The following is a 27,033-nucleotide window of genomic DNA, read 5'->3' on the forward strand; positions in this document are numbered from 1 at the left end:
CTCCGTTAGGGAGCACCTTAGAAAGCATAAGATCGGTGCTCCTCGGGGAACCTCGATCAAGCTCCCTAGGAGAGCACCGGTCTTCCCTTCACAAATCGAGCTCTCCTAGATTTTCAAGGGAGCACTAGAAATAAGGACCACGGTCGGCAGTTGGAAATTTAAAAAAAAAAAAGTTTAAATGTAAAAAATTATAATTTATATAATAATAATTTTTAAAATTAATAAACATTATTAAATTAATAAAAATAATGATGGTTGAGTATGATAAGACTTCAGTGGAATGTGCGTAATTACGGTTAAAAATGGATATATTCTGTATTTTAAAAAATAAAAAACACCTTCTGTGTTGACTATAAGAGAGTAGGCAGGCTACTGTTGCCTCCGGCCATTGCTCTGTTCCAAAATCATTCTCTTTCTGATCCTGATTCTTCCCACCCACCCATTTCTCACATTGTCTTTAGGCTAAATCTCTCTCAAAACCCCCTTTTTTTCCCTTTCTGTTATCACCTGGATTTTGTTTTATTGGGCAGTCTTTTCTCTTATGAAAGTACCTTTTTATTTAGTTTTTCTTTGATTGATTGAGTGAAGAAAGAAAAGTTTTGGGGCTTCAACACTTCCATGGATGCTTTGATTCTTGCGTCCTCTACTGGGGGACTTTCTTTGTTCGCCTCTGGTGTGTTTTTCTTTTTCTTTGCTTTATTATTATTATGTGAAGTCAAATCTTTCATTTCATTCTTCTTCTTCTTCTTCTATTGCTGCTTTGGGCTAATTTATGATATTTTGTATTTTCCTTGTTTGATGCATGTAATGAACAAAAATTAGGAAGGAGTCGCTGGAGGAGTAATGATTTGAAGGCTGTACATTCTCCAAGTACGATTACTATTTCTCCCTTCTTGGTCTGTTGTTATAGTCATTTCTATTTGACAAAAATGAGAAAGAGTTTGAATAGCTGTAATAGTTAAGATTTATATTCCTGGAAAAAATTTGTTTGTTTGTTTTTTTTCTTTAATACAAAGCACCATGTAAGGGCTTTGAATTCTCAAAGTTGTAAGCACCATGTAATGCACAAGTTTTTTTTTTTTTTTTTGAAAGTTAATAAAGTATTCAGATCAGAGGAAACCAAACTGATTTATCTCTGGGAAAAAGACAAGCAGTTCAAATCTGTTACTCTTCACTTAGAAGGTAACCTCCCTGCATCAACAACACTTGCCCTGTACCCAAAAATCTATACAAAAAGGAGGGGATTCCTGGCCTCCCTATACCTCCCCAGTAGCCCTCAAAAGCAATGTCCACAAAAAACCTTCCCTGTACGCTTTCCATATACAAGCATAACCTCCTAAGCCTAAGAACAAAGTAGGCAACTGACTGTCCAGTACACATCATATTCATACTCTGAACAATCAAGCAAATCCAAGGACCAAAATCCCTACAAAAAACCTGGATTGCATTCAGCCACCAAAGGGTCTTCCTAGCACAGTCATCCCAACATAAGGATGTGAAATCCAAAAAGCCACAGATCCCATAAACACACAGAATCGGGTAAAAGCATCTCAAACCTGATTTGCTAATTAATGCACAAGTTGCTAATTAATGTTTTCATGAACTACTTTCAACAAATTCTTCAACTAATGAGTTTTGCTGCCGTCACTCTCATCCGCCTGAGCAGTGTAAAGTGTTGGGATGGAGAGGGGAGAGTTGTGACAGATTTCAATAGATTTGATGGTTTAGGCTTCCCTTTGATGTTTGTTAGTAGCATACTATTTATTTCTTTTAGAAGTTGCTAAAAAGCAAAAGCAAACAGTAAAATGTAATTTTTTTTTTGTTAAAAGTAAGCAAATAATTGTTTCATATAATAGTTAAATCACATATTATGCTATTAAAATAAGTTTACTTTTTTTCATAAAAAAAGATATTCTTTAAAAAAATTATCTTCTTTTGTATCTAAATTTACTTTTTACTTCACAAGGAGAAAAACTACGAAGATTAACAAACCAAGTGTACCTTTATTTACTATTTTCTCTTTTCTTGGTGGATACCTAATGATCATGGCTTTTAAAATGTATTAGGTGAAGTTAGTAAAGTTCCTACTTAGATTTATTAAACAAAAACTAAAAATGAAATTAAACCTTATTGATTGAGTGTGGACAGTTCTCTCTGTATTTACAGAAAAGAAAGTTGAATATTTTAGCTGGGGATTGGTATAAGTAATCCATTATTCAATTAATCATTGAATAGATTTTGTATATAGGTACCATTTTTAGTCAATTATTTGCATGTTATTAATCTAATGTAGAATATCTATCAATCCATAGGTTATGGCCTTTTATTTTGGTTTATGTTTCATAAGACTCTGTTTGAAACGTCACCAACTTTGTGCTTTACCTTGGCTTATATTTCATTTTGTTTAAATTTTTTGCTCCTAACTTTTCTATTCTTTACAACTGATTTAAATGGATGGCATTTCATATTTTTCCAATCATCGGGCCTATAGGTTCTTCAATAGGAGTGCAAGGGCCAACATGCAGTTCATATAACGTCGTAGGAAAGTATTATACTCTGAGGTTTCACCGGCAGGTTATGAAGCATTATGGTAGAGGTATCCAGGATACACCTACAGCCTTCCAGAAAAGTAATACAAAGTTTCTGCTGAATGCCTCCTCTGATCACCCACTTGAATCAGAGCCAGGAGCTTATCCCAAGAATACTTGGAACTCTGTAAAAAGTGCATTGGATGCTTTTTACAGGTTTTCACGGCCTCACACGGTTATAGGCACAGTTAAGTTTTTAGTGTGATTTTACAAATTACATAGAAGTTATATGTGGATGCGAACCTTTCAAGATTCCACATGTTATAAATAGTAAATTTCATTTGCATTGGTTATATTTGCTTTTATCTTTCAGAGCTCATTTCCCTTCTCTCAGCAGGCACTCAGCATTGTTTCAGTTTCTCTCCTTGCCATTGAGAAGGTGTCGGATGTTTCTTCCCTGTTTTTTACTGGGGTGTTGGAGGTGACGAAATGGACTATCTTGATAATTTAATCAGATTATTGGTAATTAATAAGTATAATCCTTACACATCTATTATTTTGTTTTACAGGCTGTGGTTGCTGCACTTATGATGAATATTTATATTGTTGGTTTAAATCAGTTGTCCGACATTGAAATAGACAAGGTAGCTTGATGTAAAGATACAATTGTTAGAAGTTTATTTAATTAATTAAATATGAATGAACCTGCACTATATCTTGCTGTCTAGATGCCCTCATCATTCATTGCTTTTTCTTATATCCTTGTTTGTGTTTGGTTCTATGTAAAATTTTTTGCCAAGGTGGGATCCTGTAGTTTTGCAACTCCTTTTTAATTGGGTCATGCAGTAACATTTTTCTTTTTCTTTTTTTTTTTTAAACAAGAGATTTAAGTACTTAATTTGCTTGGTGCATGATCCTAGAAATTAGTAGATGGATAAATTCATAAATTGTCTAATTATAGAAATGTTATATTGCAGGTTAACAAGCCTTATCTTCCATTGGCATCAGGGGAATATTCTATTTTTACCGGCATCATAATTGTCACAACCTTTTCCATCATGGTATCCACAATCTGTTCTTTGCAAATGTTTTCAGTTCTATTCATTATCTTCTGTGGTAAATATAGCTTTGCATCTGATGCAATTATGTAAACTATGAAGCCATGAAACAAAAAATCATATTGTCCTTCATGGAAAGTAAAATACTAGTTCTATACATTTTAAGACCATCAAAGATGGTAACAGCAGAAATGAGTAAGGTTTTGATGTGGAGAAGTCTAAGTACCTGCAGGTGACTAGATGGTTTCCTGACCTTCAGTATAAGAATAAAGACGCTTCAGTAGCATAACAAATAGAAAACTTGAAAACAATGCCATTAAACATTCATAAAATGACTATGATTTACACTTATTCTTAAATGAAAAAGGAGGTTTCTTGCCTGGTCACTATCTCTTTAAGTTAGCTTTTAAAGAGAGTAAATACTTACCTGGCTGTGGCTTCAGCATCCCCAAGTCATCTTTTGGTTCCTGCAAATGTTGTTTCTGAATGGTGATCTTCATTTTGCTTTTCCTGATTTTCTGTTTTTCTTCATGTACTATAAATAGTTTCCCACCTCTCTTGAGTATATGTTATCATCGTTTTAAGCATACAACTACTATTCCTTTGGCCTGAAAACCTCTAGAAATAAAAGTGGATCAGTACAGACAAAGTAATCCCATTTTGAATTGAATGGCTATGTTTGACTTTGTTTCAATTTTGGGAAAGACTTTTGACTTTAAGTTTTTTGTTTTAAAACATTTATCTTTTTTTCTTTGTTAAATATTATGTTTGACTATTTTTAACATGAAGAAGTTAACAATGAATTAAGTAAAAAATTGAATAAGGAATATAAAGACTTTGTTCTTAAAAAGAGGAAAAGGGACATTATTTTGAAACATCTCAAAGTGGAAAGGACATTTGATTTGGAAATGGAGGGTGTATTGACATACTAGTACATCATTCTGAGATGTACCATGTATGTCTACCAATAATCCAACTTATTAGTCATTTATTTTTAATGTTTAAGCAGCCAAGCTGGATTCTTAACTAAATGCTCATTAATCCTTCTCTTCTTTTTCAGAGCTTTTGGCTTGGATGGATTGTTGGTTCATGGCCATTATTTTGGGCTCTTTTCATCAGTTTTGTGCTTGGGACTGCATACTCAATCAATGTGAGTTGGTCTATGGGTTTATCCATCAAGTAGATACGTGAAGCATAAAAATACATGACACTTCATTTTAGTATGTGTATAGTTTGTTCTTGCACCTGTTTGTTTGAAATTCTTTTGCAGTTAATTGCATCAAGGCTCTGCTCAGGATTGGTAGATAAGGCATACTTTTTCTATGAATAAAATGCTTTCGTACACAGTATTACATTTATGAGTACTGAGTAGTAAAGGCAAAGGAATGGGTGGGGAGGTTTTTAGGCTGCCCTGGCCCCTAATTCTTTTGCCTTGCCCTACATGGGTTGTATCCCTATGTGCCACCTGTACTCCTGTGCCAAAGAATTGACCCCATCCCAGTCCCTTCTCAATTCCTCCGAACTAGAAGAATAAGAAATACCTGCATCAAAAAAGAAACAAGAATTAGTCCTCATAACAAAACTAATACAATGACAGTTCTAAGCTAATGGTTTGCAAAGAAAGGTTTATCAATTAAAAACCTATATAACTGATAAGATTTATATATTATTACTTTTAAAAGAAAATAAAAAATAATTTATCTTATTGTTTAAATCTCCTATCTTCAATACCTTGTAGTGACTTGCATTTATAACTTGTCCAGCTTATAAAGAGCCCTGCATTATTTAATTGTCCTTAGAAACATAAGGCATTTATTTGGAGGAGAAATGAAGGAGTGAAGAGATAGAAATGTAAATTAAAATAATTTATTTAAGGGTGGAGTTAGAAGAGATAGGATAGGAAAGATGATAAATAATTTCTTTAATTGTCTAAACTCTAAAACTTATTTGTAATTTTTAATTTGTTATTCAATAGTGTGTAAAACTTGCTTCTTACTCATTTACACCATTTAGAACTGTGCTATTTAATTGTGCTTAGAAATATAAAGGTGTTGTTTTGAAGGAAAGATAGAAAAGTGAAGAGATATTAAGAAAATAGAATTATGAAAGGAAAGAAAAACGACTTTTCCCTTCCCACTTCCTTGCTTGGTGGGGAGAATGAAAACTGGATCCATAGGGAAATATGTTGTTTTCCTTGCTTGTTTAAGAGAAACAAAGAGAGGAAAGAAAATCATTACATATTAGCTTTCTGTTAAACTCTTTATAAGTGAAGATAGAAAAGGAAACTTGAAAGGAGGGAAAGAGGGACAATTTAGTGAACTCATAACTTTTGACTTTCATTCTTGTTTATTTTCTTACCTAAAATTTTCCAATTTGGAAATATTGGTATAATGGGTCAAAGAGAAAAGGTCCATCTCTCACATATTATTTTGCCTGCCACTTTTCCTTCTTACCAAGCATGAGTTAAAACATGTACTTACCCTTTTTCAAGTAATTCTTTCATTCTACCACTTATTTCCTACCAATTGTATATAATGATCTATGTATACAATGGATGTTTGAGCTTATTAGGCTAATGACATGAGGTTTATGCATAAATCTATGAAAAGCCCAAGAAAACAATGACTAAGTGCTTGTTTATTTCTTGGTGCCAGTTCCAATGTTGAGTTTATTGCTATCAATATACTTGTAGAGAGTTTTCTGACTTCATGGAATCTTTAGAACTTTCTAGTCTTCACCTCATTATCTCAAATTGGGACAATTATTCTGATGCTCTGACTTAAATGATATTTAACAATGGTTTTCATAATGATTTGGTGATACTGTAAACTTTCTGTAATTTCAGTTGCCACTATTGAGATGGAAAAGGTTTGCATTGGTTGCAGCAATGTGCATCCTTGCTGTTCGAGCAGTGATTGTTCAACTTGCTTTTTATTTGCACATACAGGTGCCTTTTTCTCTTCCTTTTTTGTTTCATTTTCCCATTTTCCCAAAGAACTCAATAACATTTTTTTTTTTATTTTCTCCAGTCGCTTGTTAGGTACGTGGCCTCTAGATTGAGACATAGCTACATCGAAAGTACTCTTTGTTAAAGTATATCTTAGTGTGGCATTGGTGCCATCAAGTCAGTGATGAAAACTCGTATTTGATGTGCACCTTGTCAATATTGTAAAATGAGTAAAAGGAATAGTTCTAATTTTGATGTTTGAGAACTCAAAAGGGGTCCTCAATATGTTTGAACTTGGTCTCTAAAGGGCATTCCAGCTGTTAAAACCTGAGACTTTCCCTTGGGAATGGTGAAGTGGTCTTTTTAGGATGAGGGAGGTACCATGCCTTGTCTAATCAAGGCCCAATGGGCCTATATATGTATACCAAAATGTACAAACTTGATATATATTTCATGGTCGAAAAATTTTCTTACAAGCATGTTTACCACTCTGTCCACTTGCAGAATTTATTTATTTATTTATTTTTTTACAGTTGATGCTTCAGTTACATGGTCTGATCAATTTAAAATGCTATAATATTTTGTGTGATGTTCCCAGACCCATGTATTCAGCAGACCAGCTATCATTTCAAAGCCTCTAATTTTTGCTACTGCATTCATGAGCTTCTTCTCAGTTGTTATAGCATTATTTAAGGTAAATGTTGCCCTTGATTTTAGTGAATTGCTGTATCTTTTCTTTTGCGTTTTATTTTCATCCACTAATTCATTTAATTTCTCATGGTTAAAGTGGTAATTGCCATTCAAAGTTTGTAATTGATATCATGCAGGATATACCTGATATTGAAGGAGATACGATATTTGGAATCAAATCTTATACAGTACGTCTAGGTCAAAAACGGGTGAGTTAAGCATATAAACAACTCATAAATGAGGGCTCTCTCGTATGATTAAACTTTTTATTATCATTTTATTGCCTTAATTTACTTTCGCAGGTGTTTTGGACTTGTATTTCACTTCTTGAAATGGCTTATGGTGTTTCTATTTTGGTTGGAGCAACATCTTCCTATACCTGGAGCAAAGTCATCACTGTATGTATTCAAGATATCCATTACTCACTGAATGTGTTACGTTTTGTTTAAGAAATATACAGCAGTAAATGTTTCCCCAAGCTTGAAATATTGGGTGTTTCATATTATGATTTATATTTTAGATTCACCTACTAGTGCATAGGCCCTGAGGCTGCCTTTTTTTTTCCTCCTGAAAGAATATTAAAGAATGACATGAACTATAGTCCTGTACTTTTTGTTTTTTGGGTACTAGGAAGAGAGTTAAATATCTATGCTTTCCACTCATCTGTTATTTATGCGAAATCTCTTATTGGTCTCCCTTGACGTTTTGTGAGATATCATTCATTTTCTGCCGAGAATTTGGTTCATCACTTTATCCTCTTTTTTCTTATATTATTGTTCACTAAAGTGCTTGAGGGAAGAAGCTCTTATTATTCTTCTTGTTATTTTAACTTTTACTGTCACTGATTAAGTGTTAAGGATTGATTGGTATTTTATCATAACGTTATGGGGCAAGAAAACTCACAAAAAATGTCAGGAGAGACCACTGTCTTATTCAGAATCTTTGATTTTTATTGTTGGTATATCTGTTATTCATTTACTCATTGCAAACAATGGTGAAATTTTCTGGTAGATGCTATTTATGTCCAATTAAATAAACAAGTATATGAGCAAACTAATATACAGTCGATTCTCCTTGAATTGGATTAGGTTTTGGGTCATTCCATCTTGGCTTCAATTTTATGGATCCGTGCCAAATCTGTTGATCTGAAGAGCAAAGCTGCAATAACATCATGTTATATGTTTATTTGGAAGGTAATCATCAATCTTGGCTTATCAAATTGTTATGTTGCTACAAGATGATGCTGGCAACTCGACAATTTATAACTGCAATTCAGATAGGAATAATTGGGAAAAAAAGATATATCATGGAATATGAGGCTTCATTCTTTTGTCTGCTTGTCTGAGAAAAATATATAATCTTTCTTGATGTCAGTGTTTTATTCGGTCTTAATAGGGAGCAAACTAGGATGCAATAAAATACTAGGTATATTCTAGCATGGGTTGGTTTTAGCCTACTCAAATAAGCTTGAGCCTCATTGGAAATGACGTGGTAACTAACTCCACAAGCAGAGTACCTCTCCTCTGTGCACGGGCTTGTTGAAAATGGCAAAGAGGAAGTGACTACTGCTCCTGAAGAATTTGACGAACCTTTTCCGTTGCCAGCTCTACCAATTTTAGTGCCCTTTCGGAGTATAATTTATCATTTAGACTCTCATTTCTAGCTGAGGTTTTCCAATTTTCTCTTCAAATCAAAATGTTGGAAACTTTTGTTGGTCATCTTCAATAACTGCTTGGTTTCTTCTTGCAGCTCTTTTATGCAGAGTACTTTCTCATACCACTTATAAGGTGAGAGGTCTAATTCATTCCAAAAGTAGAGAAACACAAGATGCCATCAAAATTCAAGAGCCAGTAACTGATTCTTTGAAGATAAAGAAATGCAAATCCAAGGAATTTGTCGGCAGAATTGTGAGATTCTGGATGATTTGCACACCATTGTATAAATGTGATCTTGTAAGCAATTGTAGTATTGCTAGAATTCTATAATGCCCAGAAAAGTGACATCAACCATCTCTTGTCCAACTTTTTTTTTTTTTTAACAGATTGAATAGTACCGACTGACAGAATGAGCAAAGTATTAATATTTTGTAATGGTGGCCCTTCTGGGGTTGAATGAGTTTTCTTGGGGGTGCAAAGTGGAGGGCAAAGCTAATACTTAGAATAGATGGAGACTTAATTATGGTTTATGAAAATCTTGACTATCAACAGAGTCCATTGGCTAAGTTGCTCAAACGCACCATGGGAACATTGTTTCGAATTCAGAAATAGACAATGCTCAAAATGGATTTCTTTAGGAGGATGATTGATAGGCTCAACAGGGAACAATAAGCAGATGCAAATTGGAGGGGCTTATGGGAAGGCATCAAGCTTCTCTTGAATAACAAATCATTGCATTCATTATAAATCACTCTTTTATAAACAAAGATCCAACAGATTACGTTAACAAAGCAAGATAAAGAGTAACGTGCCGAATTCTGTAGTGTCTAGGAAAAGAAAAGGGCACAAAATATCAAATTCCTTGGATGCCACAACGGTGGAGGTGCCCTTGCCATTTTAGATGAAAAGCTTCAAACAATTTTAAGAGGTGGCAGGGAATGACACAGGTGACTACATGTCATTGGACGTCTAGATATGAGTCCATCCAAAGTTGGTAGGCATATTCTTGCAGAGAATATGCAAATAAATAGATACTGAACATCAAGACTGGGCATTTGGTCTAGTGGTATGATTCTCGCTTAGGGTGCGAGAGGTCCCGAGTTCAATTCTCGGAATGCCCCAACCACTTTTTATAATGTAGTAAAACATTTGAGCACATGAACAAACCCTGTTGGCTGATGGTATAACCACATATTGTTACTGACTTTTAGATTTGTCTGTTTCTGACAAGCTTCCCTACCAGTGAGTTGCATATACATAAACAAAATAAATAAACATTAGGATGTATGTTCCATTTTCTGAGGTAGGTAAGCTATCTCATACCTGTAATCCCCGTCTTCAGAAAAAGATCTGCCTTAATCCTGCAGAATTAAGAGCACCCCATTTTATAGAATGAACATATATTTGAAAAGCAAGAGAATAAAAGACAAACTTTCTCATCAGATTTCTTTTCTTTTTCTTTTTCCCCTGCAAACTAAAACTTTATATCATTTTACGATTACTAAGTTAAATATTCTAACAGCAGAATTGGTCGGACAGTTCATCAAAATGAAGGGAAAATAATAAAAAAAATCCGGAAAATTCATAATTTGTAAAAGATTCGTCTTCTATTTCATCTATATCCTAAATTAAGCATAAGCCATCATTAGTACTACCTTTAGACAAAAAGCTTCAACCCAAACCAAGATACAAATACAATTTTAAAAGCCTCTCAGTGATAAATACACTGAACTACATCAAAAGAGAAGACCGGAGAGCAACTGTCCATCTTGGGATGAGTTAATTGAAAATTAACAGGAATCCTTTGGAGAGAACAACTAATAGATAAAAACTAACATGAAAAACGTCCAATACTGTCCACCTGGAAAGCATTTTCACAAACAAGTTTAACCACTCCAACTGTTGAGCAGATATAATATTGCCAGGAAAGTCAACTCAGACATTAAAATATGACTTTTCATCTTCAATTCCCAAGGTTACAGCTAAAACTCTGATCAAAATAAATCCTGGCCTGGAAGTCAACAAAGAGACTAAGATATAAATACCCCAGCAACACCAGAGAAATATTCCTTTCCTGAGACTACAATTTGCCACAAACTTTAGGAGATTTTAAGCATAGGCAAGTTTTATATCAAAGTGACAAGCTAGGATCATAGCTGCAACAAGTATAAACCAGCGTCAGAAACATGCATAAACAAAGAAGCTATGAACCTGACCAAGGTTCAAATTCAATCCTAAAAGCCTTTGGTATCCAACTTTAGCAGGGAAAACAATATACTCTCATTATCCCAAATTGTATGTCCCTCTTTGACTTTCACATAATTTATCAAACTTTAAACCTTTTTTATAAAATTGATATTCCATGGTTTTTAATGTCAAAAAGTAAAAAACATATTATGAAAAATAATTTTGGAATATAGAAAAAGACTTTTAGGTGTTTAAAAAAGGAAAGAAGACATTGTTTGAGACATCTTAAAAAGAAAAGATAGACAAAGAAAATAAGACGGAGGAAGTATTAAACTGCATAATCATCTACAAACCATAGAACATTGGTCTTTTTAAGGATAAGTAGACAGAAAATTAACATGAATCTCCTAAGGATGAGTAGATTGGATATTAACATGAATACTTTAAAGAAAAGAGCTTATTACTATAAAATAAACATGATAAGCATCAAAAGCTGGGCATTTGGTCTAGTGGTATGATTCTCGCTTTGGGTGCGAGAGGTCCCGAGTTCGATTCTCGGAATGCCCCAACCTCCTTTTTCTTTTCATTGTAGAATTTAAAATCTCACATTAAAGGAATCTAGCCTGAAGTTGGTGTGAGATCTAGCCTGAAGTCAACTTTAAAATTATAATATAAGATTTTATTGACTTCAGACTATTTTTTTTTTTTTGACAAGATTCCTTGAAAAATGTAAATACATAAACAAGTATGAATTAACTTTCAGGGGAGGCAAGCTATCCCCAAACCTGTAATCTCATTGCCACAACGAAAGAAACAAAATCCACCTTACCCAGCCGAAGAGAAGGCACTGCATACGTACTGTACAAACATACATTTTAAGCGTACAATAACATGTTTTAGTAACAACATCTACTAGAAGAAAGCAAAACTAGAGAACGGAAAGCCAAACACACCAATTTCTTTTCTGCTCTGTGAGAATTTATGCCATTTTATCAATGCAAGGCTTTTCTCTTCCATTTCTGATTCAATGGCTGGGCCACACCATGTGAGACAGCCCTCCTCCTTCCCTAGATCTCCTGGCAATCCCGAGGTCTCCCATCTGTTGTTAGGTTGGATTTAGTTCCAGGTTTTTGATAAAATCACCAAATAACTTTATTAGTTAAAATATATGTAATACGCCAATAATTTTTGAATTCAGCTTTGACATCTCCACAAAGAAAAGGTCATTAAGACCTTGACAATTTCTGATCTCTGAATCATTGCCTGATTGTACTTGAGCTCATATCTCTACCATTTTAAAAGAACTAAGCCACACATCCAAACAGCAAAACAACTAATATCTAGTTACTGGCTAAAGCTGTTTCATGAAAAATAGAAAAGATTTTGCTGCAATTCTGAGAAAAGTACATGACTCTTTCTTTCCAGTTGATCCATATTCAGTACTCTGCTAGACAAATAGCTTCCACCAAAACCAAGGTCCAAATGACATTGTAAGAGGCTCTGCCATCCCACTCTAGAATGGAAATGATGCATTGAACTACAACAAAAGCAGGAGATGCAAAAACATTTGTCCTCTAATAAATAAAGACTAAACATGATAAGCAGTGGGCATTTGGTCTAGTGGTATGATTCTCGCTTAGGGTGCGAGAGGTCCCGAGTTCAATTCTCGGAATGCCCCGACACCTATTTTTTGCCTCCAATTCCCCCTCCTCGCATATTACATTGAAAACATTTGATCGGAGGAATCTGAGCTGAAGTCAACTCTATATTTGTTTTCTGACAAGATTGCTCAGAATGAGCTCCACAAGATAAATGAATAATTAAATAAGCACAAGTGCTATTTTCAAGGTGGGCAAGCTATCATACCTTCAAATCTTAGTCATTAGGAAAACAACAAAAAGAACGTCAATGAACCTAATGAAGGGTGACATAAAATAATTGATCAAGAACATATTAGAAGGTAAGAAAAATTAGAAAATATAAAAAACTAAAAAAATTTCCATTTTACTTCACTTAATATGTCTTTTATCGACAGAAGACTACGTTTTCTTCTTCTTTGATCCAATGGACAGAAAAAATACAGTGAGTATCCTCCTCCACCCCACTCCCCCCCTTCACTTAATTTATCCCAGATCCCTACTCCCTAACCTGTCATGAAGGTTTCAATTCTAGGTCATTAGTACAAATACAAAATGACTTTTCTGCAAAAGTGCTTGACACCTCTAGTGTCAGTACAACACTTTCACATTGAGATAGCAGAACCCCATAAACAAAAGGTAATCTGAACAAGAAACTCATTATCATATTTTTCTCAATGATACCATTTTTAAGTGCTAAGCTATGTATTCTTGCAGCAAAACAACTAACAGACTGTCTAGTTACTGTTCAAGCATTCACGAATTAATAGAAAAGATTTTGCAGAAATTGTGAAAAATGCATGATCCATAAATTGTTTCTCTAGCCGATTTACAACCAGTTCTATGTTAGGCAAATTAACTTCCATTAAATTCAAGGTACAAATGCAATTTTGTGAGGCACTGCCATCCCAATCTAGATAGTGAATAATGCACTGAACTACAAAAAAAGCAAGAGATCTAAAAACATTCGCTTAGGGTGCAAGAGGTCCCGAGTTCAATTATCGGAATGCCCCTACGGTGCTAGACAATTAGCTTCCACCAAAACCAAGGTCCAAATGCCATTGTAAGAGGCTCTGCCATCCTACCATAGAATGGAAATGATGCATTGAACCACAACAAAAGCAGGAGATGCAAAAACATTTGTACTCTAATCGATATAGACTAAACATGATAAGCATTGGGCATTTGGTCTAGTGGTATGATTCTCGCTTAGGGTGCGAGAGGTCCCGAGTTCAATTCTCGGAATGCCCCGCCACCCTTTTTTTTTTTTTTGCCTCCAACCCCACCTTCCCCCTGAAACATTTGATCAGAGGAACCTGACCTGAAGTCAACTCTAAGGGTATCATGCAAAATTTTTATCAGCTTTAGATTTATTTGTTTTCTGACAAGATTGCTCAGCAATGAGTTCCACAAGATAAATAAACAATAAAATAAGCACAAGTGCTATTTTCAAGGTGGCCAAGCTATCATCATACCTTTAAATCTTAGTCATCAGGAAAACAACAAAAAAATCATCTATGAATCTAAGGAAGGGCGACTTAAAATAATTGATCAAGGACACATTAGAAGGTAAGAAAAATTAGAAAATATAAAAATCTAAAAAAGTTCCTTTTTACTTCACTTAATATATCTTTTTATTGACAGAAGACTACTCTTTCTTCTTTTTTGATCCAACTGCTGACTTTGCTGACTTTGCCCCTAGACTTTGCTTTTTGCCCTCCCCCCCTCTCTTTCTCTCTCTCTCTCTCTCTCTCCCACTTTATTTTACAATTCAAATATTTGATCAGAGGAATCTCACTTGAAGTCAACTCTAAGAGTGAAATGTAAAATTGTCATTAACTTCAGATTTATTTGTTCGATGAGAAGATTCCTCAACAATGAATCCAATAAGATAAACAAAGAAATACATAAAATAAGCTACAAGTGCAATTTTCAACAAGGACAAGCTACTAGAAAACCTTGATATCAATAGAAGAACTTGGTATTAGGCTAGGAGAGCCCCATCAAAATAAGGTTATCAGGACACAACATTTTCTAGTTGAATTTCTGCTAGACGTATTTTAAGCACTTTATACCATCTTTTAGGTACTAAGCCAAGTATCTAACAGCAGAGCAACTCAAAAACCATCTATCTTCTTGCAAGACACTATATCAACAAATGAAGGGAAAATAGAAACAAATTGCAGAGAATTCATAACCAGTCCATTTTGTTGATAGAGTAACAAATCTAAACTTAGGTGAGTGTTTGACCCAAATCATGGAAGAGTTTTTCTACTGCAAGAGCAGAAGCAAAGTGTTTATCTCTCAAATTTTTAGAATTTTTAACTTATGTGGGAAGCTTATTTGGGCTTTCAGACAAAGCTATAAATTAAAACTTCTTCAAAAGGTGCTCCTTTGTAGTAACAAATATTTAATTAGAGTTTTTTATATTCACTTTACCCTTATATAATTCATAAATTAATAAGGAGAATTATATGTTTTTCACTTTCATTTTTTTTTATTTAGTTCAATTTTTTCTCTCTTTTTCCATTTATTTTTATTTTTCTTAATAAAATTTTTTTTTTTTTTTTATTCTTTCACTTAAAAAAAATTATGTTTTGGTTCAATAAAGTTAAGTCTTTTATTTTTTTATTTATTAGAAATAAATTAAATTATCATCAAATAGTCTTTTACACACTACAACACTTCTGCATTAAGTTTGCCAAATACTATCTTGACTTCTTTTACAGAACTTTCACAACAGCTCTACCTAAAGAACTTCTTAAAGAAACTCTAGCAGGGCCAAACAAGCTCTAAAATGTATAAACAACCATCAGTACTGTGTTTAGACAAACAGCTTTAACCAAACCCAAGGTCCAAATGCAATTTTAACGACCTCTGGCATCCCACTTTAGCAGGGATATAATACATTAAACTGCATTCAACGTGCAAGACCAGAAAGAGTTGGTCCACTTAGGACAAGTCCATTGAAATTAACAGAAACCATTGGAGAAAACCAAAAATACATAAAAAACACAACAATCATAAACAATTGGGCATTTGGTCTAGTGGTCTGATTCTCGCTTTGGGTGTGAGAGGTCCCAAGTTCTATTCTCGGAATGCCCCATCCCTTGTTTCTTTTTAATTCCCTAAACTGCAATTTCAAATACTTAATCTGGAATAAGTCATCTTTAAATGTATAATTAGAAGTTTGTTAAGTTTATATTCAGTTGTTTTCTGACAAGATACCTCAGCAGTGACATGCAAAAATAAAAAAAATAAAAAAAGGTAATATTCTCAAGGTCAGCAAGCTATCATCATCATACCTTTAATATTGTAGCCATCAGAAAATTGAAATCTGCCTCAAACCTGCCAAACAAAAGGGAACAAATATACAGAATGAATATACATTTCAAGAGCAGGCATTAATATTTAACCAACAACTATTTATAGGCAAGCAAAAATATATGGACAGAAAAGCTCAAGCAATTAACCAAAAGTACTGTGCTTAGAAAAAAATAGCTTCGGTCAAACCCAAAGTTCGAATGCATTTTTAAGACCCACTGGCATCCCACTTCAGCAGCAGTATGATACATTGAACTGCATTCAATGTGAAAGACCAGAAAGCATTGCTCCTCTTGCAACAAGTCCTACAAAAATTAACAGAAATCTGTTTAGCAGATCAAGAAAAATAAAAATTAAACATGATAAACATTAAATATTAGGCATTTGATCCAGCGGTGTGATTCTCGCTTAGGGTGCAAGAGTTCCTGAGTTTGAATCTCGGAATGCCACATTCCTTGTTCCTTTTTAGTTCCTATACTGGCCCTGAGGTTAACTTCAAAAGCATAATTAGGAGCTTATTTAACTTCAGATTCATTTGTTTTCTTAAGATTCCTCAGCAGTGAATTGCAAAATTTTAAAATAAAAAAATATATTAAAAGTTGCGCTACTTTCAAGAAGAACACGCTATCCTCGTACCTTTAATCTCATAGTCATTAGAAAAAAAAGAAATCCACCTTAAACCTGCCAAGCAAAGGGCACCAAGTACACTTAGAATCTACACATTTGAAGAGCAGATGAAAATACTTAACTGACAATTCTTATTTATAGACAAGCAAAATCAGTGACTAGAAAAGCCAAATACATTTTCCTTGTCTCAGTGAGTTTTCATCTTTTCTATCAATTCAAGACTACTGCTTTTCTTTGATCTTGATCTAATGGCCAGGCTAAAATACATGGGATTAGCTTTCCCCTTCCCTATATTTCTCCTCCCATCTCCCCACTCCCTTTCCACGTTGAAGGAAGAATTCAACTACCAAAAACCTTACCAGCTAAACTAATCAGCACTTCTCATATCAATAAAATATTTTAGCATTCAACCTGAAAGGCCCCACAAAAAACATGTTATTATGACATTTTATCTTGTGATCTGATTTATGCAGAACCGCCTAATTTTTTTTTTCTTTGGGCCACAAACTGCCTAATTGTTGTCTAGGCTCTTTTTCAACCATTTCTGCAGTTTAATATAAATATTCTTACAGCATTATAACTTGCAAAGTATGTTTTCAGGGTCACATATTTCATCAAAAAAAAACCCCTAGGACAATCATAACCCCATGGATGTTTAGGCTTCTAGTTGATCAATATTCTGAATTAAGAAGTATCAACCAGTATCAATATTGTAGTAGAAATCAAATTTTGAAAGCCTCTAGCACCCACCATAGCAAGGAAATAATACAAGCATAAAGAGAGACAGTGCAAAACCTTGGTCCTCTTGGGATGTACCACTGAATTTTAACATAAATCCTAGGAGAAAAAGAGCTAACTGATTAGAAATTTGATATCAGAATGTGGACATTTAGTTTAGTGGTATGATTCTAGCTTTAGGTGTGAGAGGTCCCAAGTTCAATCCTTGGAATGCCCCACTCCCTTGCATCTTTTTCTGTTCCCTATACCTTGAAAATTTTTATCTGAGGAATCTGATTAAAAGTCAACTTGAAGAGTATAAAAAAGAAATTTATCAACTTCAGATTGATCCATTTTCTGACAAATTCCTGAAAATAAGTTGCGAAATTAAATAATAAATAAATAAGGTGTATATGCTATTTTTGCATGTAGGCAAGCTAATGACATACCTGCAACTGTAGTCATTAGAAAAAAGAAATTTGCCTTAACCCTGAAAAATAAAGGGCACCACATAACAATGGAATGAACATAGTTCTGAAGAACAGGTTAAAAAACTTAATTAACAAAAAAACATAAATAAAAGATAAGCAAAATTGGCTAATAGAAAAGAAATTTTCTGCCTCCAGATGAGAAGTTTTTGTTTATCATTCTGACTCAATGACCAAGCTACAGACTGTGGAATAGAACTTTCCTTTCCTTAAGCCTCTGCTCTTGCAACCATACTCTCCAACTCATAGTGAAGGCAGGATAAGAACCAAGGTGAGAACAATTGGTGAATGAACTTTACCCTCTAAAGCAGTTAGCTCCACTTGTATGATTGGAAGATTTTAATACTCATCTTGCAGGCCCCATAGAGAAAAGGTTACTAGGACATGGCATTTTGCAAAAGATTCCTGCATAGTTAATTGTCCTGTATGCCAATCTTTTAATCATTTTGAAGCACTTAACCATGTATTTCTATAGCAGAACAGCCCACAAAACAATCTAGACGTAATCATTAAACAAAGGAAAGAATGCATAATTGTCTAATATTCATCACCCATAACTGCCTGGTTTTCTTAGTGATCCATAACCTGAATTAAGTAGTATAAACCATCATCAATATTTAATAATGGCAAAAAGCTTCAACAAAAGCTCAAGTCTAAATCCAATTTAAAAGCCTCCAGCACCCCACTCTAGCAAATAAAACATTTGTGCTCTTGGGATGAGTCCAGTTAGTTAATATTAGCAGGAATCCTTGGAGAAGATACCTCATAATTATATTAAAAACACCCCATAGCTATCAACTGGGCATTTGGTCTAGTGGTATGATTCTCGCTTTGGGTGCGAGAGGTCCTGAGTTCAATTCTCGGAATGCCCCAGACCTTGTTTCTTTTTAGTATCTTGTGCTACAATTTTTGATATATTTGGTCAGGGAATCTGGCCTGAAGTAAGCTTTCAGGTGTTAATTTTCTCTGACCAGATTTTCCAGCATTGAATTGCAAAAAAAAAAAAACGAAAACAATAAAGCTGATTGTATGGTTTTTTTTATGTGAGCAAGCTACTTTCATACCTGAGATCTCAAAGTACCAGGGAAAATTTTCTTTCTAGCATTACGCTGCCAAAGTAGGGCACCACACAAGCTTGTAGTAAACATATATTTCAAAAGCAGGTTTATACTTAATCAACAACCAATTTGAAGGAAGCACAATTACTAAATAAAAAAGGTAACCATGTTTTTCCCTTTCTTTTCACAGTGTGAGACTCATATATGTGTTTTTGTAAACACAAGACTCATTTTTTTATAGCAATGACTGAGCTAGACAGAGTTGGGTAGCTCCCCCAACCATGGTGAATGTGGGATTCATTTCTAGGTCCTTAGAAAAATTACCAAATGGCTTTAGCAGCTAAAGTAGGTAACAGCAGCATCTCACATCTTCTACCAATAGAAGACTTTTTCATTCAGCTTGCAGAACCCAAATACAAAAGATTATTAGAAGATGACATTTTGCAATTAGGTTGTTGCACGAATGCCTGATTGTCCTCTAAGCTCATCTTTAAGTGCTAAGCTAAGTATGATAACAGCATAACACAACTTGATAACAGTATATTAACTTGTAAGAAAGACAATAAATTATCAAAAAAAAAAAAACATGTAAAAGTGCATAAATTCCAGAAAATTCATAATCTGTATCTGTTTTTCTAGTTGGTCCATATCCTGAATTCTGAACTATAACCAACATCAATGCTAAGCATAGGCAAAAGTTCGAACAAACCAAGGTCCAAATGATATTATAAAAGCCTTCGGAACACTGCTCTAGCAAGGAAATGATATCTTGAAACCACATCAAAAGCAAGACATAAAACATTAGTTCTCAGCAGATGAGTCCATAAAAAGTTAAAGAGGACCTTTAAGAGAAAAGCTGGTAATTAGAAATGAGAACGTTATAAACATAGAAAACTGGGCATTTGGCCTAGTGGTATGATTCTCGCTTTGGGTGCGAGATGTCCCGAGTTCAATTCTCAATATGCCTAGCTCCTTAGTAAGTAAGTAGAACTAGCAAATGACTTTAGCAAGCACCTTCACCTCCTGTATGCATAGAAGACTTTGGCATTCAACTTTGCAGAGCCCCAAAAACAAAAGGTCTTTTAGACATAACATTTGTAATCAGATTGTTGCATAACTGACTAATTGTTCAGTAAGCTCATCTATCAACCATTCTTTTAAGTACTAAGGTAAGTATTCCAACAGCAAAAGAACTGGCTAACAATCTAGTTACTGCTTAGACAGATAAGTCATCAATAAATAAACAAAACTGCGTATGTACCAGAAATACATAACCAACAAATTTTTTTCTTCTACTTGGTGCATATCCTGAATTATGAAGCATAAACTAGCATCAATACTAAAACACATAAAAAAGCTTCAATCAAAACAAAGTCCAAATGCTGCTTAAAATGCTTTGAGTCCTACTCTAGCAACAATGATACCTTCAACCACGTCAAAAGTGAGAGACAATAAAAACACTAGCCGTCTTAGGTTTAGTCATTGAACCTTAAAGAAAAGAGCTAATAATAAAAAATTAAAAAAAAAGGCACATGATAAGCATCAATATATAGGCATCTAATCTAGTAGTATAATTGTCACATTAGGAGAAAGAAGTCTGACCCCAGGTTTGATTCTCAGAATGCCCCCTACCATTTCTTTCTATTTCGTATATTACAATTTGAAATATTTGAGCAGCAGAGCCTGTTATGAAGTCAACTTTAAGAGTATAACACAGAACTTACGGCTTCATATCAATTTATTTTCTGACAAGACTCCCAATTAACGAGAAGCAAAAACCGATAAATAAGAAATTAGGCTACACTTGATATTTTTTGTATGTGAGTATGCAAGCCTCATACCTGTAATCTGATGACCATCACCTTAAGCCTGCCAAACAAAGGGATCCTGCCTAGAAAAGTAGTGTTTTTTATACAAATTAGTTAGAGATTTAAATCCTTCATCACCAAAATCCTATTTGAAGGCAAGCAAAATCAAAGAACACAAAGAAAGCATAATGTGATGTGCTCTTTTCTTCTTCTCATCAGTAGATGATAAGACAAGAAACAAAGAGAAAATTTCCTTCTCTACAGTACATAATCTAAGAGTTAACCGACAGCTCCAGCAGGTTAAAATATCAGAGATCTTTGCCTCCACCATGGAGAAGTCCACATAATGGGGAAAAAAAAGGTGACAAGATGTTATGCTTCACTTTATTTAAACAGGTTCTCTAAGTTCAAACAATCAAGCCACAAAGAAAATTACTGAATGGCTTTTGGCAACTTAGGTGCTTCTGACTTTAGGAAAACTTGAAGTAACTCATATTTTCAGTTCCAATCATCAATGATATAATCATATAAACAGGTTAGTGTAGCAGATATTGTTTAAGCAAAACAACAACCTTGTCATGCAGACATACTGCTCAAAATCAAAATGTGATAAGTAAAAAATAAGTATTTAATTTATGCCTTTCTAAACCGTTTTCATTTTTTCCAATAAGTCATGACAACAAATGTGATTCAGTATCTCAATCATATTATTACAAAAGGGCAGCCATAGCCCATAGGTGTCTGTTGTTGTAGCTTCCTGTCCATTTAAATTCAGTAAAAGGGAAGCAGTCCATATACTCAACTAGAAAAGAAAACACGGCTAAAATTAAAGAAAGGTACAGTAAATCTTGCGCAAGACCCTTCTTTTACAGCTCTAGCCCGATCAAATACTCATTAAAACAACTCAATGCATGACTCCCAACTAATCAAAACACCCTGGACAAAGATGCCAGACTACTGCTGGTAGTCAGGAAACCATCAAGCAATAAGATGATGAGTTTCGATTTTTGAGGCCTCACGAACAGGATAGGGTTAGTTTTCAGTCGTTGATACTTTTTATTTTTTTTATTCTGCTATTTTTCTTTGGGTTTGTATTCATTTGTCATTTTCTGATTTTCCCTTTCTATTCATTTTGTGCAGAAAGAAGAAAAGCAAAATGTAAAACGTAACACCATAACCTAAATTTCCCACACACTATTTACTGATTTAAATACGTAATTTTTTTAACAAAAAAAAGGGAAATAATGACTGGAGAAACTTTCACTTACCGCTGATAAAATATGAGGAGCAACTATGATCATGTAGTAGGTCGAGAGTCATGAAGCTCCGCCTTGGTTAGCGTCTGAGGCGACGGCGCTTCTGTTTGGATGGGCGGAAAAATTAGAGGAAAAGAAGGGATGGGTTTCGATTGTTAATTCTTTTCGCGGGAACCGGACGGACCAGGCTGAGAACGCTTTGACTATGGTCAAAATGAAGTGACTGACGGAATATTTGTCTTCGGTTTTTGGTCGGTCGATTTTGCTTTTATTTTTTATTTAATATATTTATTATATGATAATGTCTAAATTTATATTTTATTTAAAAAGATTAATCAAATTTATCCTACGAATCAAATTTACCATTTATCTTTATATAAATAAAATTTTTTTAAGAAAAGGAATACTTTTATTATTATGCTTGAATCAGTTTCAAAAAATAAACTCCTAACATGTCATATATTAACAATCTTTTAGCTCCAATTGGAGGTCTCTCAAACATAGCATAAACATCAATTAGATTAAAGCCATAGTTAGCCATTTAATCAACTACCATGTTACCTTCACGATAGATATTTAATAGATGGACTTCCCATTGTTTTTATAAGATATCCTTGATTGCACGTATTAAATCCAATTTGCGCATGGAGGTAACTTATCCATCAAAATTGTTTGTACTACCACCTTGTTTTCAACTTGAACCATCACCTTCCTAAGCCTCAAATCCCAAACCAATCTAAGTCCGTATAGCACCCCCCACAATTCTGCTCTATATGTTGAACACTTGCCTAATTTTGCCACAAAGCCAACTTGCCAATAACCCTCAAAATTGCTAAAATCGCACCCCATGTAGTAGCTTTGCCTATTGATTTCTTATACGCTCCATCAGAAATCAAGCTTACCCATCCAACCGGTGGTGCCCTTCATCCAATTAATACTTCTTCTTTCCTTCCCTTTTGGACTGTTACACCATCAAAGTCTGCAAATGTTGTTTTTGTAGCAATCAACATGTTTCTAACCAAACTCAAGCAATTCTCAGTTGGTATAGAGATAGCATCAAACATAAAGCTATTGCGTCACTTCCACAAATACCAACAAACCAAGCCAAATGAAACAAACCATGGAGTATTGTAAGGTACCGGCTTATGATTTTGAAGGTTGTTTACCAACCATTTCCATAATGATAGTGAAAAGAACTTGTAACATGCTTGTTGAGGGACAATTCTTGCCCATAAAGAAGTTGCCACCATGCAATTTCTTAGCACATGTATCACAGTTTCATCATCCATCTTGCATTGTAGACAAACTGGATCTAATGTAAGCCGTCTACGCTGCCTTTCTCTATTAGTCGAAATTCTCCCATGCAAAACATTGAACTAAAAACACTCTCACCCTTTGTGGCCCTTGCCACCTCCATGCAACTTGCCATATTCCATTTGGCGCAACATCTGTCAAGGACGATAGCTACCTCAAATAATTATATGCAGTTGCCGTGGTAAACTAATCCGATAAAGACAAGCCCCAATACGATTCATCTTGTGAGATAGCTAATTGTGAGTCATAACTTGTAGCACCTACATCACAACCTCATAAGGAAGACAATTAAACAATTTAACATGGTCCCCATGACCATTTGAATTCATAAAGTCTCGCACCAAGTCTTTATCTAACGCCGAATTTACTACTCTATATGTAACATTAACCAAAGTTTTATCATCTAGCCATGTATCCTTTTAGAAATTTACTAACATAACATCTCTAATTACCCATTTGATAGTGGAAGTAAAAGTTAGCCACAATCGACTTAATGCAATCCACAAATTAGAAGCTCTTATTCTTTGAATGCTTTTTAGTCTTCGAAAAACATTAACTTTATATTTACCATTTAACACCTTAACCCAAAATGCATCCTGTCTATTCATAAGTTGCCATAATAACTTCAAAAGAAAGGCCTCATTCATAAGCTTCAACTTCCTTATTCCCATACCACCTTTATCCTTGAGTTGGCACAATTTATCCCAACAAATAAGATGAAGTTTTCTATGACTTTCATCACTTCCCCATAGAAAATTTCTGCAAAATCTCTTAATTTTCTGGCAAATGGTGAAGGGAATTGACATTGTTTACATTACATAGCTGGGAACAGTCATCAATACAAATTTAAGCAATGTGAGGCATCTTGCAAAAGAAAGCGTTGATGCTATCCAAGAACTAAGTTTATTACGAAATCTATCAACTAAATAATTAAATGAATGAATTCCCTTACAACCAGTCAATAATGGAACCCCAAGATATTTACCAAGATCATTAGAGTAATGGAAGCTTGAAACACTTATTAGATTATTGATGATACATCTACTCACATTCTTTGAACAATAAAATAAAGACTTTTCCACATTCACCTTTTGTCCAGATATACACAAAAATCATCAAGGACTCATTTTATCACCTCTATCTGCTTAATTGAAGCCTCTGCAAAAAGTATAAGATCATCAACAAAAAAAAATGTGTCAAAGGTGGACATCTAGGACTTAACTTCACCGGTTTCCATGTACCATTTGCAACAACTGCATTAATCCCATGAGCAAGTCTCTCAATGCACAAAACAAACAAAAAATGAGATAAAAGATCTCCTTGTCTAACCCTCCTCGATGGGTTAAAAGATGTTGAATGGGAACCATTCCATAAAATCCTCGTATTACTACACTACCAACTCTGAGTCAATAAATTCACAATTTTATTAGGAATTCTAGCCTCCACTAATGTGTCACAAATGAAAGGCCAATCAAGCCTATCGTATGCCTTATCTAAATCTATCTTCAACATCATCCATCCAGTTCATCCCTATTTTTCCCAAAACGAATGCATCACTTCCTGAGCTACAATTATATTGTCTATAATTTGTCGCCCTGGCGTAAACCTCACTTGTGGTCTTGCCACTAAAAAACTCATCAATTGTTTGAGTCTGTTAGTAACAACTTTCATTAAAACTTTAAATGCAACTGCAAGTAAGCTAATAGGACAAAATTGAGAAATTACCTTCAGAGTAGACACTTTAGGAATTAAAACAATAAGTGAACTACACATATTATCTCCAATGTCACCACCCTAAAAAACATGTGATACATACTTAATTAGACTCTATCCAACAGTTGCCCATTGAGATTGAAAAAATAGAGCATGCAATCTGTCTAAACCCAAGGCTTTCAAAAACTTCATTTCAAACAAAGCACCATACCTTTTTTTACTTTCAATTGGACAAGTTAATCGTAAATAATCCTCATCACTAAGTGTGGGAAATGCACCTCTGATAGGGCAAGACGGCAAGGTCTCGTTATCTTTCAAAAACAATTTCTAAAAAAATGCTACAGCTTGTAATTTAAAGTATCGACTAGTCATCACACCAGCAACCATTCTCATATCGTAATCTCAAGATCTTTAACTTGTTTCTTTTACGAGCCATGCAGACTTGAAAATACTTAGTATTAGCGTCTCCAAACTTGACCATTCAATTTTAACTTTCTACATCCCAAAAGCCTCCTCTTGCCTAAGTACATTCGCATACTCTAATCTCAAGTTATTTTCTAACTCTCAAAGTCGATGAGATTGTCTATTCTCCAAAGCTTTTTCAAAATATCCCAAGCAAGCCAACAACTTTCTCTTCTTGTAAAAAAAAAATTCCCAAATACCTCCTTATTCCATTTAGGAGCCTTAATAGTAAAGCTCAAAATATCTGCAGCTAGATTATCTGAATTGTCCCATGCCTGCTGAACAAAATTGCCAAAATCATTATGAGTTAACCATGCAGCCTAAAACTAACAAACAGATGATGGGTGGCGAATGTTGTTATCATCTAACACTACAAGTAGCGGTCAATGATTTGATTGCACTCGGGTAGGTGATGAACTACTGCCTCCTAAAGTAAAAGTCTCATATTACAAATAGCCCTATCAATTCATTCCAATACCAATCCTCTTCACCAAGTGAATTTTGTTCCTTTGTAACCCAAATCCAACAACTCAAAATTATTAATAAACCTTTGAAATTGTGTACAAGGTCGACTCCTTCTCAATGATCCTCCTACCTTCTCGTGATCAACGAGAAAGGCATTAAAATCTCCTATTAGTAACCACAGTTTATTAACACCACTACCAAATGTAAACAATTCCTCCTATAAATGTCGTCTAGTTGAACTATTGAGATTACCATACACTGCTGAAACAAGCCAAGTAGACCCAACAGGATACTCAACTGACAAATATACACACTGAAAATGACTACGAACCACTAAAACTTGAACATCATCTCACCAAAGAACTTAAATCCCTCCAAAAAAGCCAAATGCTTCAACCTTGTGAAAATTTGGTAAACTTTAGAGAATTAATTATTCTATCAACAACGCCTTCACTAACTTGAGGCTTAACTAACACGAAGATTGAAAAATTGTATTGAGCAATCCCATCATTCATCATTGCAATAAAATCACTACTTCCTGCACCCTAACAATTCCACATAAAAACGTTTAGGCCCATAATTATATTATAAATATAAAAAATAGATTAAGAGTTCAAAGAACCCTTATTGTTACCCTTGACCATCATGTCATTATTCATTTATTGGAATATCATATCACCCAATGTTAACCTAAAGGCCTCTTTTGTCACTATCTAATGTAATACATCTATAGAGGTTGATGACGTTGCTCTTTTTGGCTCTTGCTATCTTTTTTAGTGAAAGGTTTTATGGCTGAACAACACCAAACTTATCAGGTACCTTACCATACTTCTTTGATAAACGAATACCCTCTAACTTCTCAACCATCACGTCATGTTCCATTGGTTTACTTAATGGCCTAGTAGTAAAATTATTTTCAACTGCTCTCCCACTCAGCGTAACAATCGAATGCTTTAAAGGGTCAAGTACCCTTTCTTGGGCCTAACGATCAGCTTTTCTAGAGTCACTATTTGTATTTTTGAATACTGCTTGGGTTTTGTCAACCCTATCTACATTTTTATATTCATCTTTTGTCTCCAATGATATTTCATTAGGTTGT

General features: G+C 34.4%; 2 protein-coding genes and 5 non-coding genes across 39 annotated transcripts; 6 read left to right on the forward strand and 1 right to left on the reverse strand.

The window, feature by feature from the left end:
• The first annotated feature begins 319 nt into the window (after window positions 1–319).
• On the forward strand, window positions 320–9,357 carry HPT1 (homogentisate phytyltransferase 1). Of its 4 annotated transcripts, none has more exons than XR_001929231.2 (14): window positions 320–673; window positions 823–870; window positions 2,492–2,775; window positions 2,902–3,009; window positions 3,098–3,172; window positions 3,506–3,589; window positions 4,647–4,736; window positions 6,432–6,533; window positions 7,132–7,227; window positions 7,361–7,432; window positions 7,526–7,621; window positions 8,312–8,416; window positions 8,619–8,891; window positions 8,973–9,357. XR_001929231.2 is itself a non-coding variant. In XM_018126967.2 (13 exons), exons 1-13 carry the CDS (start codon window positions 619–621, stop codon window positions 9,012–9,014), a joined length of 1,257 nt encoding a protein of 418 aa, XP_017982456.2. In that variant the 5' UTR covers window positions 323–618; the 3' UTR covers window positions 9,015–9,357. The 4 variants fall into 4 exon arrangements, 2 of the variants coding, with proteins under 2 accessions (XP_017982456.2, XP_007014227.3); XR_001929232.2 differs by having other exon boundaries at window positions 8,619–8,854; XM_018126967.2 differs by lacking the exon at window positions 8,619–8,891 and having other exon boundaries at window positions 323–673.
• Window positions 9,358–9,927: 570 nt separating this feature from the next.
• On the forward strand, window positions 9,928–9,999 carry TRNAP-AGG (transfer RNA proline (anticodon AGG)). The gene has a single exon. It is a non-coding gene; the product is annotated as a tRNA-Pro (tRNA).
• Window positions 9,932–22,204, reverse strand: LOC18589274 (uncharacterized). 30 transcript variants are annotated; one of them, XM_088810264.1, is made up of 7 exons: window positions 21,993–22,204; window positions 20,758–20,807; window positions 17,820–17,860; window positions 16,663–16,707; window positions 16,216–16,331; window positions 16,008–16,050; window positions 13,371–15,835 (listed from the first exon to the last, which is right to left on the reverse strand). In XM_088810264.1, the coding sequence occupies exons 4-7, from the start codon at window positions 16,678–16,680 to the stop codon at window positions 15,623–15,625; spliced, it is 390 nt and encodes a 129-aa protein (XP_088666390.1). In that variant the 5' UTR covers window positions 16,681–16,707; window positions 17,820–17,860; window positions 20,758–20,807; window positions 21,993–22,204; the 3' UTR covers window positions 13,371–15,622. The 30 variants fall into 30 exon arrangements, 15 of the variants coding, with proteins under 15 accessions (XP_017982483.1, XP_017982482.1, XP_088666390.1 ...); XM_088810262.1 differs by having other exon boundaries at window positions 16,663–17,738; window positions 17,820–19,939; XM_088810259.1 differs by having other exon boundaries at window positions 16,663–17,738; window positions 17,820–20,599.
• TRNAP-UGG (transfer RNA proline (anticodon UGG)) lies at window positions 11,561–11,632 on the forward strand. The gene has a single exon. It is a non-coding gene; the product is annotated as a tRNA-Pro (tRNA).
• On the forward strand, window positions 12,672–12,743 carry TRNAP-AGG (transfer RNA proline (anticodon AGG)). The gene has a single exon. It is a non-coding gene; the product is annotated as a tRNA-Pro (tRNA).
• On the forward strand, window positions 13,882–13,953 carry TRNAP-AGG (transfer RNA proline (anticodon AGG)). The gene has a single exon. It is a non-coding gene; the product is annotated as a tRNA-Pro (tRNA).
• On the forward strand, window positions 18,659–18,730 carry TRNAP-UGG (transfer RNA proline (anticodon UGG)). The gene has a single exon. It is a non-coding gene; the product is annotated as a tRNA-Pro (tRNA).
• Window positions 22,205–27,033: the final 4,829 nt, after the last annotated feature.

This window comes from Theobroma cacao, chromosome 9 (genome assembly GCF_053813885.1).
Source record: "Theobroma cacao isolate CCN51 chromosome 9, ASM5381388v1, whole genome shotgun sequence".
NCBI classification, from domain to species: domain Eukaryota; kingdom Viridiplantae; phylum Streptophyta; class Magnoliopsida; order Malvales; family Malvaceae; genus Theobroma; species Theobroma cacao.

Coding starts and splice junctions, on each gene's coding strand:
- HPT1 (XM_018126967.2), top strand. CDS start 619: ATGGATGCTTTGATTCTTGCGTCCTCTACTGGGGGACTTTCTTTGTTC. Junction 3,173..3,505: donor CCGACATTGAAATAGACAAG/GTAGCTTGATGT, acceptor GTTATATTGCAG/GTTAACAAGCCTTATCTTCC. Junction 6,534..7,131: donor CTTTTTATTTGCACATACAG/GTGCCTTTTTCT, acceptor TGATGTTCCCAG/ACCCATGTATTCAGCAGACC.
- LOC18589274 (XM_018126987.2), bottom strand. CDS start 22,044: ATGACTCTCGACCTACTACATGATCATAGTTGCTCCTCATATTTTATC. Junction 16,332..20,757: donor TGATGGTCATCAGATTACAG/GTATGAGGCTTG, acceptor TAATTTTTGTAG/GACTTGTTGCAAGAGGAGCA. Junction 16,051..16,215: donor AAAATGCATTCGAACTTTGG/GTTTGACCGAAG, acceptor TTTGTTTGGCAG/GTTTGAGGCAGATTTCAATT.